This window comes from Centrocercus urophasianus, unplaced genomic scaffold (assembly GCF_019232065.1).
Source record: "Centrocercus urophasianus isolate 14NV4802_14NV808 unplaced genomic scaffold, USGS_Curo_1.0 seq_14, whole genome shotgun sequence".
NCBI classification, from domain to species: Eukaryota; Metazoa; Chordata; class Aves; order Galliformes; family Phasianidae; genus Centrocercus; species Centrocercus urophasianus.
This window is the reverse complement of record NW_024884586.1, coordinates 6,326,858-6,343,515: the sequence shown is the minus strand read 5'-3', so window position 1 is coordinate 6,343,515 and position 16,658 is coordinate 6,326,858. Positions and strand designations below refer to the sequence as shown.

General features: G+C 40.1%; 1 protein-coding gene across 6 annotated transcripts in view; it reads right to left on the bottom strand.

The window, feature by feature from the left end:
* Window positions 1–16,658, bottom strand: part of OSBPL5 (oxysterol binding protein like 5) — a 128,574-nt gene that overhangs the window by 33,804 nt on the left and 78,112 nt on the right. For 5 of the 6 annotated variants that reach the window (XM_042813720.1, XM_042813717.1, XM_042813716.1 and 2 more), the window contains 4 exons: window positions 10,328–10,408; window positions 9,560–9,661; window positions 7,840–8,043; window positions 2,337–2,421 (listed from right to left, as the gene is read on the bottom strand). In XM_042813720.1, the coding sequence (XP_042669654.1) occupies window positions 2,337–2,421; window positions 7,840–8,043; window positions 9,560–9,661; window positions 10,328–10,408 (472 nt within the window). Of the gene's footprint in view, window positions 1–2,336; window positions 2,422–7,839; window positions 8,044–9,559; window positions 9,662–10,327; window positions 10,409–13,831; window positions 13,921–16,658 lie in introns of those variants that run through there. The other variant, XM_042813719.1, reaches the window with a different exon arrangement.

The following is a 16,658-nucleotide window of genomic DNA, read 5'->3' as shown; positions in this document are numbered from 1 at the left end:
CATTCTCTCACAGATGGTACAGCAGAGGGGAAAAAAGGGATTCTGAAACGCTGAGAGAAAAAAGTAGGCCATGTAGCTGCTGATCGTGGTACAGAACTGTACATATAACATATGTCGTAACTCAATATTCCCCAGCAAGTCAGAGGCTTACAGGAATTACTGTTAAATTCACCAAATGCTCTGCCGTTCATTTCCCGCTATTAACATGGGAGGGTGGATTAAAAAGAATACGGTCACAACACCTCCTCAGAGATGCCACAGATTCAAACAACGTGGAAGGAATTGCTAACCAGACCACCCTACTGTAGAAAAACAGCAAAGAAAATGAACATGATGCTACATCCTAAAGTGACTCTACTTTGACCTGCCCGGTCCCTGCCTGTTTCTTAAGAATACTGTCCAACATTTTAGCTTTAAAAATACATTCCAGTAAGTGACTATTTTAAGCTCTTATGACACCAGAGTCATAATAATTCACTGGGCAGAAAACTTCCCACAAGGCCTCTAAATATTTAAACTTCTCATGCACCAGACATGGCCCCTTTTGTGGTTTTCCAGAATTACAGTATATAACTTGAGTGGAGAGATCACAGCTAGATAAATTTTACTGCTGATGATCACTTGGGGACTACAGCAAGCATGAAGCACTCATGGGCAAGGGTAATCAGAACAAATCTAAAGCTATTCTACTATTTTAAGGCCTATGATAGTCATCATAGAAAAGAGAGTGCAGAAAATCAGCCACAGGTCTCTTTGCCAGGCCTCAACATTTAATCATCAGATTTTCACTAGAATAAAATTTTCATTTAGAAGACAACAGAAATGACACAAGAAAAGGACATTATCAGACAGCAATTTGTCTTGAATGTATACAATGGCCACTTTGTTCCCTCTGAGCATTTTCCAATTAAGTTGACTGAAAGACGAGTCAGATGGATCTCAAAATAATTACAAAATCTGGATTGTCAGACAGTGAAGTTAGTCAGTTACCTAAGAACTCTGCAGGACTGTTCTGTTTATTTCTTCTGCAGGTCATCCATCTAGCTAGAGTTTGAAATGCCTGTAACTTAACAGCTCTGCCTCAAAGGCATTTTTTCCCAAAAGACTATGTATCAATCTATTCCTGTCAAGGTGGGTGATATTTGGAGCCAGGTAAAATCCTACATCCCTTTACACAAATATGCTGTACTGTCCCATAAGTTACAAAGATGTAGAAAAGAATAAATGTGCTTCTACAGTTCTGTACAAGTTCCACTTATTTTCATATCATTTCACTATATAGGCAATTCTAAGCAGCTTTCACTATTGAGATGGTATACCTCATGATGAATACAGCAGCAGGAAAAACAGCATGCCAAGTACGTAATGGAAGAAGCCTTCCTCCTATTCTAAGTGCCACATCAGAGCTGCATTTGGCATCTTCAGTGTCCCATTTTTAGTCTTTAGGAGTACAGGAAACTTATTCACCAGAAGCATGCTGTTTCTAAAGCCCACTGTGCTCCACAAACAATTTTTATGTCCTTGAAGTCAGTCTAGATGAAATCTGATCGAGCACATGGACTACATGGGCATCCTTTCTGTGAGAGGCAACAAAGACCCATGAAACAGTCGCAGTTAATCTGCCATGCCAAAGAAACTACTGCAGTCTGAAGGTTAAACGGAATGAAAACATGATTTTAATCTACTTATAAATCACTGATGTTTTAGGTTGCTAAAGTCATTTAGAGAGATTTTCACATAGCAAGCTGGCATACTTACTGTATATTGACCTAAAATTACCTTCCACAATTTTGTGAATTCCCAGAACATTTTTTTACATGAGGTTGCACAAGGTTCCATCTGGACCTGCTACAACATAAAAGCTGATAAAGCATGTTTACAGGAGAATTCTGGTGGTTGAGAGGCATCTATCCACACTTTGTCCATATTGCTATGTTATTTTCCTCCAGAAGGTCTCTACCTATTTGATGACTTAGGCAGACAACCCTCTAAATTCTCTGTTCAACTGAGGAAGCAGGTAAGCCTCCTCTCAGGAGAATTCAGGATCAGCTTCTTTCTTTCTCCAGTGTTTACTGATGTAAAGTTGTTATCTCAGCTACAAGCCAAGGTCCTTCCATACGCATATACAGAAAGGTGTCTTTTCATGAAGAATATGAAATGTACTGTAGTCTGCCTGACCTATTTTAACCCATACTAATGAATGCCATCTCAAACTGAGCGAGCTGTTACTTTTCCCTTCAAGATTTATTTATTTATTTATTTATTTATTTGCATCAATGTATTTTCTTCTACAGACTTGAAATAATGGGAGAAACCAAATGAAGACCCAAACTTACCATCTGATTCGGAGGCTGCTCTGAAAATCAAGTAGCTGCTGGGAAGAGGCTGAGTGATGGAGCCAACATTTTCTCCCTTTGGGCCCTGGAAATGCATACACACAAAAAGAAGTAAGGCACTGTAGATGCAGTGACCATTCAGTGTCTTTCTACTAGGCAGCGTGTGTATGTTTGTGATAAGAAAGGAGGAAAGAAGCAGATGGAGTAATTTAGAAAGATTCATTAGTAATCATGATTTGCTGCTGTGGTTCCAAAGCATTAATGAGCCCTGACATAAATTGGACTCAGCCTAACCCATGCTCAGCTACAGAACTGCCCTATTTATTCACATCCTCAGAAACAGAGGAATCTCATTCCTATAGCTTGGAAAAAAAAAACAAGAAATCAACCAACCAACAACAACAACAAAAATTACAAAAGAATCAGCCAAGTATTTGCTATTACCCATCTTTGTGTAACACCTGAACAGACTTTTCCATGCAACACACATCAATCTGATACGCTGGAGATTAAATACCATTTATGTGTCACTATAAAACCTTCAGAGCCTGCACTTCTGCTGTGAGCATCTCTAGCAGAGAGGCAATGGCATATCTCCTGGAAGAAAGGAAGGAAGGAAAGGCAAAGCTCTATCCTGCAAACCCTTCTGTGGGGACCAGGCCGTGTTGCAGGAAAGGAGATGGCAGGGAAGATTACATGCTGAGGATCAAAGGTTTCCCAGCACGGACACATCGATGGGCTGCTACTCTTCACCACCACATCCACAAATGTTGAGAACCTTTATACTGGGGTGCCTGGGGGGGCAGCTGCCTCAGAGATACTGGGAACAAAACCTGGTTTTGCTTGCTTATTTTGCTTTTACTTTAGGAGATGTAGAAAAACAGATGATTGTGTCTTGTAAACATCCAGCCACAACACAACACTGTCTAGAAATGATTCACATGGAGGCACTGGATTAAAGCACTCAGGTGAACAATACAACGTCTTGACTTTTTTCCTTATCATTTCCTCTTGAGCTCCAGAAGCTGTGAAGAAAAAGCTTTTTCTCTACCCAGTTAAGCTGAGCTTCATTGTCTGTATTGTATGTGCTTTAACTCACAACTTGCTTGAAATATAAATATGAGTCCTACCTCCACCTTTGCATTTCTGAAGTCACTCACCCTTTTTCAATTCCTTCTCTTCCTCATCTTGCAACAGACAACATGAAAGCAGATCAAATATGCCAATATCAAAAGTACATGCAGAGCAGAAAAACAACACTCGTATATCTACTATGCCAACTGCAGGGTGGAACAAGCAGTTTTCTCCAGGAATGCTGAAATACAGATTTTCTTTAGTTTCCAGAGAACACCACATGTAATACTTATAATCTATATGGAAACATCTGCAATTTGAGTATGGTCCTCCCTTGCACAGTCCTTTGCAGTATCCAATCCCACTCTTGGAGGGAAGTTTGCATACAGTGAACTGTGTCTGTTACTGAAGACTGCTTCTGGTGTCTGGTAGTTAAATCGTGGTTTTACCTGGATGTCTCTTTTTAAGTCTCACCCAGAGAGACAAAATTTGGAAAATATAAGGAGAGCAAGCATAGGACAAGCATCAAATTGTGTCTGTGTCTATGTCACAAACTTGCAGAGCAGAGAAGACCACAATCTCCAGCCTAGCCTCTTGTCTCTATATCTGCAGGGTTCTTCTGCTGCCAGGAGAAATTGGGTTCTTTGTTACTTGCTTCTTTTTCCTTTCCCCTCTTCCACAAGAGGATCAGGGTTCACAAAATTAAGTGTTAAAGAGCTTAATAGTCAGGGCTGGCAAAGCTGGGATTTGATTAGTGATCCAGAGCAGAACAGCTCAAGACATTACCAGTGAAATTAATGTAATCAGGCAGCATTCCCAATGGCATTTTTCCTTTCACTAGTTTGCAGCTGAGCAAGACATTCAAGAATTGTTGGTAACTCCATTACTTGTGTTTTCGGATTAGAGACTGACATTTCTTCTGATGAAGGAAAATCCCTACAACCAAAAAGTAGCAATACAGAGAGCCAGCACTAAAGAAACCAAGAGGGTGGACTGTCATGAAAGGATGGGTCAAAACAAGATTTTAGCAGACATTTAGACTCGTAGATTAAAGCAAGGAGTGGCTTTGTCAAGAAAATGTATTCAGTGGTAACGCGTGCTTATGCACAGAAGGGGCTGTTTCCCACAGAAAGGAGAAGAAAGGTCATAAAAATAAAGTCAGTATTTCCACAAAGTAATCTAGGTTTTGTATTGCACAGCAGAGATAATGGCACTTTCTGTCTCTCAGCCTTTGAGCACTGTACTTGTCTAGAGTTTAAGACCTCCAAGGCAATGACCATCCCTCACTAAAAGTGACTGTTATCTCTCCTGTTCTGAGATCTGGAGCTCAGCTGCAGCCTATAGGCAATACAGCCAAAAAAGGGCTATCTTCCATCCATTCCTGTTATTACATTTTATTTGAGACTCAAAGGCATTGACAAACAGGGTGTGTTCAGGCTTTGAAAAAAGGAATGGATTTGCTGATATACATAGTGTGCCAAGACAGCTAGTCTTGGAAAGTCATAAAGCAAAGAGTAAAAGTGAGGGGGAAATCCCTGTATTCAAAGTGCTGTTGATAATTACTAAAAGACAAAGATAAAATTAGTGTAATATTATGGAGGACAATAAGCAACAGCAAAAGAAGTAGCACAAGCCCATTAGTAGGACTTCTTTCTTTAAAGAAATGACTCAAAACTCTTAAAATCAACAAATGTCAAGTTATATACATTCCTAGATCTGATTCCAACTCATTTACCACTTCAAAAATTCGCCAGAAGAAGATGAAGTCTATTAAAGCCTTCCCACACCATGTTCAGCTAACTTGTGTGTAAGCTCAAGGGGACATACAGACTATTCTAAGGCATTTATTTGGGACTGCTGGGCAAAACCTACCAGCTGATAGCTGTACACTGCCTTTGCAAAGAACAAGAACAGATGTCCACATCCACACCTTCGTGTTAATTACTAAATTGGCAATCCAGAAATCAGAAAGGTTTACAGGAAAAGAAGTTCCCTGGTGCATATAGCTGCCAGCTGTAAGGTAGTGTCACATCTTACCTACCTACCATATGAAAGACATCCCAAAATTTCATCTTGCTCTAACTGTAGTTAAATGACTGCACATCAAACTTAGATGGTTAGCACAATCATGAACACCTGGGGCAGTGCTTGAGCCAGGCATCTGTTCTAGGGCTGAACTCTGCCATTGGGTCCAAATGTCTGTAGAGCAGCCTGGATAACATATCCAAAGGTGTTCATTACATTGAGGGAGCTGAGTCCAATAATGAAAATCTAAACTGGATCATCAACAGTAATCTGAAAAATCTTTGTAAGTTTTACAAGCCAGATTAGCCAAAAGCAAAAGTTGTTTAGCCAGACCTTATTTCTGTCATGATGGACATTATCTTGCATTTCTTGTTTAAGCTCAGGCTTACCTTTATTTCAGGACAAATAGGCTTTCTTTGCAAAGTTACACATAGACAATTTAGAATAGCAATTCTGCTCCAGCTGAATTAAAAGAAGGTTGTGAAATGACATAAAACTGTATGTTAGCAATGTCAGCTTTAAACTGCTGCCAGAGTGCAAAGAGCTTATTTGACACTGAGCAATTCAACAGTGGATTCCTGAATTTGTATTCTGGTGTTCAGCTTGTGGCTGAAAGCACCTATCACACTTAACAGTTCCAGCTGAATTCAGATTTAAGGAACTATCCTCAAATGCAGCATTCCAAATAAGTCTCCAGTGACTTAGAATACTACTTTGACTTTAAAACTCAAATCTCTTGTGCTTCCTCTTGTACACAAACATTTTTCAGAAATATATTCCCTTCATATTTGAGAATTCCTATTTCCATCACACATTTTTCTCAAGAGGCACAAGAATTAGATACACATACACTCAAATACACTTATATAATGATAAAAACTGTTTCTTTTTGGATGGTTTATACCAAGAGAAGGGCATTCTGGCACAACATGACACTTCAGATCTGTCAGTAACACTTCTTTTCGCTGTTTGACTGTGCTCCTGATCTTGTTTCTTCACTATCTCTCCTGACTGTGCTTTTCAGAAGAGTTCAGTTGACCTGTCATGTCACAAGGAATTTATTTGTCGATGGACAGCAAATGATTGACATCCATGTTGGGCACATGCTCTGTATAAAAAAGCAACAAAACTCACACACTTCAAGAAGGTTGTGATAAAACCTTTGCAACATAGTGCAAAAGCAACCTGGGTTCAAACTGAAGCTTGTCTACCATCAGAAAACAGCACCTTTTACCCCTGGTTGATGAGGTCCATTTTAATTCTTTCTTCTAACCATAATAAAAATTCCAAGACTTGATATACTGTATAGCTGTGTTTAAAACAGATTAACTGGACGGATGAGATCCATCTGTTCTCACAGAGTTTCCCCCCAGTTTCGTTAGGCATTCTATTAGGCACTCTTGCATGAACCTTTCCAAGTAGACTTATTTTGCTGACCATCCTGCAGCAAGGTAATAACTTGTAAGCCTTTTTTGCACTGGTGCACTCCTAAAAAATATATACTTTCAACAACTCTGTCGAGTTGCAATTTTTGGAGAGGAAAAAGAGTCCAAGATCAGTTGAGTACCATCTCTTCAAGATATCCAACAGATGCTGCTCTCAGTGCTTCTCAGAAGGTACTGGGGTCTTTCTCTTTGCTCCCAAGCATTCCATTTTATTTATTTATTTGTTACTACCTATTCTTAAAGAAAAAATAAAAGAAATGCAATTTTTCGAAACTTGCAGGGAGTTACTTCAAGAAATGCAAGAAACTGTCAATCATCTGTATTACAGGGAGATCCAGAGGCCATTCTTGGAGCTGATAAGCATACCGGAAGATATTGCCTCAGCCTCAGGCTGAATAAGCATTCAAAACAAAAAAAGAGAAAGTCTTCCTATTTCCTTTTCAAAGAAGAGAAAGCTAAGACCAGCCATTCTAAATTACACTTTTGTCTCATGGCTGTGTCTTGAGCAGTCCACTGAGTTCTACTGCAAACAAACCGAAATTCAGACATCATAATTAAAAAAAATAAGCTGAGGTCAACAGCAATACTTTTTGTCACTTTACCAGCCTTGTTCCAGTGTTGTGCAAAGCCATGTTGTACACCCTTGTCTTAGGGAAGTCAGTTATGCGGGTCTGTTATTCACTTTGCACTAGTGTGTTTCTCCTTTCCTCAATTTATGCATACATCTATTCACCAAGAATGACACACATGTATAACTAATCACAATGTGCCGCACCTCTTTGATGTCATATTACAACCAAGCTTTAGTGTCCTTAATCTTATCATGCAATTTGCCATCATTAACAGCAACCAAGTTACTGAAAATGTAGACACTGTTAATGCTAGATAATGCTGGTGCTCAGTAGACATGAGTTCTAGCTACACTAACAGGAGGCTCTTCAGCTCATCACACTACTTACCTTTACAGCCCAGATTGATTGATCCAAAGGATGAAAAAGTTTAAAACAGAAGCCATCCTTTTTGGAGGGTCTCTCAATCAGCTCACAAGAATGAAGCAAGATTGTCCCGACCCACTGTCCGATCTTTGGCGTCTTATAAATCAGCAGCACTCCAGGTTTCAGAACACACCACAGCTTGGTCCAACTCTTCAGGGTCCCACGAATCTGCAGGGAGGCAGGAAGAGAACAAATTGTTGCACTTGTGTTCCTCCTTAAAATAAAAATGTTTATTCACTATTTACTCAGTAAATACAGTACACATTTCTCCCAAGCACACAGTACGATACATTTTGTTTGGAGATTACACTATCTGAACAGACTTGGGGTTCTTATACCAAAATCCCAGACCACTATCTGGTCTGATAGCAAATCAGGCTATCATCTTCATATTTTGATTACTGGCTTGGTGTTTGCATCTTGCTTCATTTTTCAGGCCAACCAGCACTGCTGGCCCATGTAAGTGATTTGTTAATAATCATGGAGGACGTGCCAATTAGGATACCACATAGAAATATATTATAGCCAGTCTAACTGGACTTAGAAGTCATTTTAATAATGTTCTGTAGAACAGAAATATTAATGTGCTTTGTCAAATATCTCTTTTTTTTAAAGCTCCTTCTCCAGCTGGTTTACTTCTCTGTCAAGCTCAATGCATATTCTCTTTTGTATAGAAGACATTGAATCTGATAGCATATATTTAAGATAAGAGCTTTAAGAATGGGGAGGTTTCTCACTAAGGTTATATTTTGCCTAAGGTCTTCTTGTCTTCAGCATACATAGGTCAAACATCAAGTCTTATGTTTTGTGGATCAGGATCATTCGTTTCTGAGCCAGAAATCTCCATCCACAGCAACCATGAAACAGATATTTTTTATTAAAAAAAAAAAAAAAAAAAAGAATTATTTATCAACAACACTGAACACTACAGAAATATTCTGCTGAATGTCTATTTTCTCATACAAACCACACACATCTCACTTGTCTGGCCTCTGACACTGACCATAGGACAATTGGAGGATTTTTGCACTATTTAAATGCAATTGTTTTGTTTTGTGATATTTCCAATTTACTTTATGCTTTAAAAGAGATGTTCAGAGATGTTTGAAGATTAAATTTTGCCATTATGGAAGGCAGGACCAGTTGAGAAGACTAGATAGCCCTGAATGAGGAGAAAACAGCGGTCAAAGATAGCATCTTGCAACGTGAATCCACCCGTAATTTGCCATATACAAAGTTTCAGGGCTTCAATGAGAAGGTGTCACTAACTGAGTCTTTGTACAAGGAGAAATTACAGTTGTGTTTGGGTCCAATATGTTTCACTCTCTGCTGTGGTAATATAAAATCCAACCGTCAAAAGAACAAGCTGTATCTGCCTGTTCTCTCTTCTGTACAAAAGCACACCAATGGAAAGAGGTCAGCAGATTCTTTCAGAGAGGAAGAAAGAAAGAAACATCATCGCTTCCTTTGGTACTGTGCAGTTTTTGAGACCTTGTTCTTCTTAAAGACATGCAATAGACAGATGGAAAAAAAAAATTCCCCAATATCTTAGTTCAAGTTTTACAGCAACATCAACTCAAAATGAGTCGGTTTTCCTACACTCAGTGCTTGTGCATAACTCTCAGACAGCAAGTATTTCTCATTATATTCTTCCTACAGTCTCAGAATAATCTGTGTGAAATACCTTCAGCCAGTCTGCTGTGATCACTACACTGGGATCCTTCAGAGCACTGAAGAGTTGTTTGGTAGCTCTTTTCTTCTCCTGTCTGTAATTTTTTTTTTGGACCTGGTTCAGAACAGGAAAAAAATAAATACAGTGACTGTAAGCACGACCTCTTTGGAGGAGGAAAGAACATAATGCATTAAGGGCAGCTAAGTATAGCATAGCTAGAACTTGACCCAGCGCAGGTTCCCCAGAAATGAGCACAGAGAGGAACAAAAACATACTGAAAGAACAGCTTCTTTCTTTGCTTATGAAGCTTCACTAAATGTAAACTGATTTTTTCTACTTTTTGGGGAATGTAAGAAGGCTGAATATCCAGTTCTCCTCACCCCTCAAATTTAAGAGATTTAATCTAATTTCACCCAAATCAAATTATTTATACTTTTGGTTTGGAGACAAACAAGTGTTCAAGAGATAATACGCTTAGTTTGCTTGGGCATGCCCCTCCTAACAAGACCAATGAAGCATTACAGTCCTCTTGATGTGCCTTATGGCTCTGGAGCATAAGAACAGAGCAAAATAATTACACTGATTTATTCCATTTGCAATATACAACCTAATCCTGTATAGAGCTCATTAACGCCCGTGGCATAGAATGACTCCTAAAAGAGTCAGAAGCTTTTTTGGGACTTGGGAAATGACTCAGAAGAATTCCCAGAGGTTTGTTTGAAAGGTACCACTTTGGTAAAAGAAAGTCAGCTGATGCTGACTTGGCTGCTTTGCACATACCTTCAGTGTTTCCTTCTTAGTGAATTTGGCTGTGGGAGATACACACTCTTTTTCAGATCCATTGCAAAACTTATATTCGATCTGAAAAAAAAAGAGGAAAAGAGAGAATAGGAATGAAATGACATGAAGATGGTCATGCAGAGCTCTACTGAGGGTCATTTATATCTTCCAAGGATCCATGAAGGAGCTGACTGCAGACTTCAGCAGCAGAACTACAGATGAGCTCAGAAACAGCACATATGCAGTGTGCTCCAAATCTCCTCTTTATATTCATAGTTAGTTGGAAAATTTCCCACACTCTTCATATTTCTCCCAAACAGGCATTAATCTTGGTAAGAACAAACCAAAACCCCTATTCTCAATGATTAACATCTTTTCCATTCTTACAGCATTTCAATTACTGGCGTAAAAAAGACACAAAAGCTAGTAGAAATCTTTCAGTACTAGACTTGGTATTGGTAATTACATTGTCATAGCTGAACTATCCAGGAACACGAGTGGGCAAGAAATGACCTAATCACATTACAGATCATACAGACAATCATCATCATCTGGCCTTAAGAAGCCAGGCACAAAATATATAGTCACTTCAAATCATGTTTGATACTGTCAGCGCTGTTTAAATTCATTTCCAGAGGCTGAAGACTGATCTTGTGTTTGTGCTGATGGGATGAAAAATGCTTTACTTTGTTAGACAGGGTCACAGTATTACTGTTTCTAAAATAAAATACACTTAGAAAGTGTAACTCAGATAGGCACTGTCAGCAAATTGACTAAAGCTGGAGAGTGCTAGTAGCACGAGAATTACAGCATGGTCCAGTCTCTGCTACTTCCTAAGTGACCTGAGGGAAGTTACTATCGGTCTCTGTACTTCTTTTTCTTCCAACCTTTCCTGTGTCTGATGTATTTAGACTGTGATCTTTTGGGGTCAGACACTGTCTCTCCTATTATACAACGGTTTTACAAAAAAAATTCAGCTCTTAGTCGACTTGATTCATTGAGCTTGACAGAAAAATGATAAAATACATAAAATACAGTTCTCATCTACAAATGTACACATGGCTTAGATAAAAACACACAGACCAGATCACAGCAAACAGACCATCAGCTGTGCCTTGGAGACTGTGGCAAAAGCACAAAAGGGAGATGAGATCCTCAAAATGGGATGCATTTTCTCCACAAAGGGAGATGCATCCTCCAATGAGCATCTCTAGAGCAAAATTCTTTCTGGGTGATGCAGGGCTGGAAATTAAGGGTAGAAACCACTGTTTGCAGCAGAGCCAGGGTCACTACAGAACGTAGCACTCGTTCTTACATACACACAGCAATCTTTCATTGAAAGCAAAACTACACGTGACGCTTCAGAATACATGAAGGAAAGAAAACTCTGTGAAAGCACAAAGACCAGTGAAACCTCCACTTTGACTGCCCAATCCAAGTCCACTTTGCAGTGGGCCCACCAAGGGAAAACACCAGCTCTGGGCTCCTGCAAAATACTCAATATTTGTCATTTTTGTCTTAGTAGAAATCTAAGCGAGTCTTCTCTACCTGCGATACAGACTCATGCATCTTTCATATTTCTGCCCGTGGGACTTCACTGTAAAAGTTCAGAATCTGCAGTGAGAACCATTGCACAGATAAGACAGCAGAGCAGAGAATCGTGCCCACGGGGTCCTTGTCACATTTTGAAGGGCAGTGGTAGACATTTGAGAGAGATGTTATAAGCTTTTCTTTATGAGGAAACATTTCTAAGAGCTTAAATGCCTCTTAGCAAGAATCTTCCGGAATTATTGAGAGATTATACTTTCATGGTTTGAGACACGTGTCCTATGGAAGTGGTCAGAAGAATTCTCCCCCTTTCTCCCAGTTAGCAGAAAGAACATCCTGTCCTTGAGATACAATCATGAGCCGACTGTTTATTGGTAATTTCACAGCCTCCAACCTGAGAGATCAGACACACAGAGAAACGCTGTGTACCATTCCTCATCAACCAGAAGCACAATAAGCACAGATGTCTGCATGATTCTAGGAAATGCTGCTCAGGTGTCTACAGAACATCAGGATACAAAGAATACTTTGTGCTTAATTAATAAAAATAAGCTGAAGTCACTGGCTTTCTGAAGAATTACATGTAAGCTCTTACTTAAAGGATAAAAATTTGACCCCTCACAGACTTGGCCTGAAGAAATCTTGAAGCTCAAGTCGGAAAGGCTTCTGACAACTTCCATTAACCATGCCAACCTGAGCTCTAAACTTGCTGCTCATGGGCAGCCAACATTAACACACAGGCACTGTCAGAGCTCTGCCAGCCTCACCAGCCGCCTCCTTGGAGTCTCTGCAGGTCACGCTAAAATCAGAGTTAAACAACCACAGGACTTAAAAACCAGAGAGAGACAAAACAAAACAGAAAGACACTGATTCCACTCTTCAGGGCAGCTGACTTGCAGCTCTGTGACCAGGGACACCGCAAACCCAATGCTAGCTGGGAGCTGCTGTGCATGCTACAAAGCCCCAGTGCACAAGAGCACGTGAAGCGAAAGTCTCTGTTTTATGCCAGCACCTTTAGGAACTCAATAAATACAATGAAACTTGTCTGAAGTCATTACAAATCAGTAATTGGTCACTTGGTCAAAGAAGCAGGATTTATAGCCCTGCAGGGGGCTGCAGTGAGCTACTGAGCAGCTGCATTGTTTCCTACGGGCACTGCCACCCCCATGTCTGAGCTGTGCCCAGATGTGCTGAATTTGCTAGCCTTGTCTGAAAATGAAAACCCAGCCACAGAAACGGTGCTTGTGAAGATGGGCTTAAGAATGGATGGGAGTAGCTTAAGTCTCTCACCGCTTGCGGAAGAATTTCTAGGCATAATTCTGTGCTGCCCTTCCCCTCAAATGCTGAAGAAAGCGGTGTGTGACGGATAGTGCAGCTCCCCAGTGTCCAAGTTTTATGACGGGAGAACAAATCTTACTGAAATCAAACCACATAGAAGGCAAGACAAAGCTTCCAGATGAGCTTGACTTGGGACTTCTGTTTTCAGAAACTTGATTGTTCCCCAGATACTTTCTAATTAGGCAAACTGGCTGCTTCCACCTGCCAGCTTTGCTTCTTTTTCTGCTGACAGTGATTCATGATCACAATCCTAAACAATGCCTTGTGTGCAGGTGATCTCCAGTTCCACCATGTGAAAAGCACTGCATCTCTGGCTTTGAAGTTCCTGCCTCTTTGCAGGACAGGTGGGATCTCCAGCACCAGCTCTATGTGTCACAGTCCCTCTCTGCACTCTCCATGCTGCTGAGAGCACTGCACAGTTCTTACAGGTTTAACCTGCTAAATGACATGAAATAACATGATTTCACGCTATTACACAAAGCTATCTTAATAGTTTCATTTGTACCTTGTGATTCAGTAAATCCAGGCCATCACCTGCAAAGATCCCCAAAACGCAGCAGGGCCTTAAGCTACTAGGACATATCAAAAGCATTTAATGATGCCCTTCTGTTGACGTACCATCCTCAGTCTGGTAGAAAACCAAGAGAAGCAAGCCTTTTGTCATCACAGCAATTCTGCCAAGGACATTGGGATAATGCTTGTGCCAGTTATCAGAATCTGACCCTCCCTCCCTGCAACAGAATGCAAATAATATTAACCAGAGAGAAGCAGTTACACAGTGGAAGGATAGGGAATTGGTGTCCTTTTTAAAATGAAAACAAAACAAAACAAAAAACAACAACAAAAACTGCAGTTTTCTAATGCAAAAACAGTGTTTTTCTGTCTGCTGTTTATCCTATGGCTAAAAGATGGTTAATCTGAAAAACCTTTTACAGAGCATGTCACAGCAGTTGTGAAGGTGTTGCCACTCACAGTTTTCTAAGCAGACCTGTCCTTTCCAGAACCGAGAGATGACCTTGCTGGGTGATGATGGGATATACTACACTCAGGGACAACTTCTGATCCCTGTTAAGTCTCTGTTGCCTTTCATCTCAGTCATGTAGCTCCTGGGATCTGCTGCTGATAGTTAGCAGCTGTCATTGTACCCTCACTCTCCTGCTAAGCTTTGTAAGAAGGCATACAGCGTCCTCACAACTGTGTGATTCTGGTATGGTGTCTTTTGCTGCCTCCATTGCCATGAGGAACAAAAAACTTCCACTGACTGTGGTGTGGGAGCCCATTGTGTCATGGTTAATACCAAAAGGAATATGCTGTTTTATTTAGAATAAACAATCCTTGCTGCATGGGACAAACTCACAAAAATATGTAATGGGAGACAGTCAGAATGGCTTCAAGTCAGAAATGCTTAAATAGAATCATTCTCAGGCCATGGCCTACATGTCAACAGCACTGCTCACAAGTTGCTCTTTCCTCTTTCTTGTATCCAAGTGAAAGAAAGATGAAATTAGATGGGAATTTTAAGGCAGAATAAAAGCAGCTGTAGTCATAAGTTATGTTTCATAAAAGCAAAAATAGTCAGCGCATGGGAGAAAAATCCCTGCTCAGGTGCAATTTCTCCAATGTCTTTTCCACTTATAATTGCTACAGATCTGTATTACTGCAGAAATAAAGATAATGAAGCAAAAGCTTCTGAAGTAAAATCAGCAATCATTGGAAAGCTCAGTGGAGCTCAGTGGGAAGCTTTCACCTTCCCACTGAAGGTGAAACAGCTTATTGCTGTTGATGCAAATATTCACAGATAACTCAATCCCATTTCAATGACTTGGTTTTCAATTTCCTATAAGCAGTTCCATCATAAAATTACAGCTAACAGCTCATCTGAGCACACTGGAGTCAGTGGAATGGCTCTTACTGATAAACAAGCTTTGGATTTGGAAGGATTGCCCTTCAATTAATATGCTGGTTTACAGCAAATCAAATATTTGCCTCCAACTTTCTGGTTGCAAAAACCATTCAACTTATTTCAGCAACGTTATGAAGACACAATAACTGTGTTTACAATACTGTGATAGCACAATAATGAGCCCAAATTGCAAACCCTGTACAAACAGCTGAAGTGACAGCAATATCTAGGGAAAATCATCACTGCAAGTCAGCTACACAAGCAACTCAGAATATCAAGTTATACTAATGTTTAGTGGAGCGCTTTGCACTGTTGTGTCAGATTACTGTAATCAAAGAAAAAGTCACAGACCTTGAGGGACTGCTATACAATCTTTCACGTGAGCCATTCTTGGGAAGAATATTTGGCAAGTTTAGAATATCTAAAAAACATTTTAGGCGAGATAGAAAACTGCACACTAAAAACGATGGCTGTTTCACTGACCACTACAACTGTGTTCTTAAGCAGAAACCTGTAGCAAAGCTTTGCTCTCCCCTCTAACTATCGCTGCTCCTTTTGTTTCTAGGCTGAGCTTATGCAAATCAAGGAAGCGGAAAATGGAAAACTTGGACTTTGAGCTTAAAATCTACTATCCTTAATTGTTTAATAAATTGCTTCAATTTTAGCATCCCTGTTGACCCCACCTCAAGCACACTGGAGGAAGGAATTGGTTACCGTGGACTATAGGTGACATGACAGCAGTACTGTAGCTTACCCAAAGTTAACACTGAGACTCCAGTTCTGAAAGCAATCAGTCATTATTCTACATTGCTCACTGTGAGGTACCTGGCAGTGTCAGGCCTTGTATGCATCTCCATAAGTTAGGGATGCTCCACATTTCCTATCTCAGTAAAAAATCCCATTCATCTTCAGTTCAATTTTCCCCGGATACTCCTGGCTGCACCTCTGCTCACCTGCAGTCAGCTGCAAAATCCTTCATGGCCAACAGCAATTGAAGAAGCAATGCACTCCTGGGCAAAGGAGCAGCATGTAAGTTGTGATAGAGATAACTAACTCCAAAATAATTGCATCCACAATATCTACAGCATAAATTACATTAATGAAGTGTCAGTAAGGGTCTGGTTTAATGTAAGACCATCTGGAAGGGCCAGGCTCTCCACTAAAGCTGTGTGAGCACACACAGGGGCATTTCTCACTGTTGATTCCTGCAGCTTCTGGATTTGACAACTGATTCATTAGTTTCCTGCCTAACAGAGACCAGGAGGAAAGGCACCTTTATAGGCTGCCAGAGGTGTGAATGATCTTCTGTGGTAGTTCCAAGCATGGCTGGAATTAACTCCGCAGATAAAAGCATGATTCAAGGAACCATAAGGGTGAACTTGAGACATTTATAGCCTTATTCAGTCTCAAGTGACTTGTACGAGTTGTTCAAAACTATTTTAAAGCTAAAATAGATTTCTTGCAGTTCCTTGAATTTGTATTTCAAATTAAAAACGACACACTGAAGTCTTGAACTATTCTGTCATGTGGAAAAACTCATTC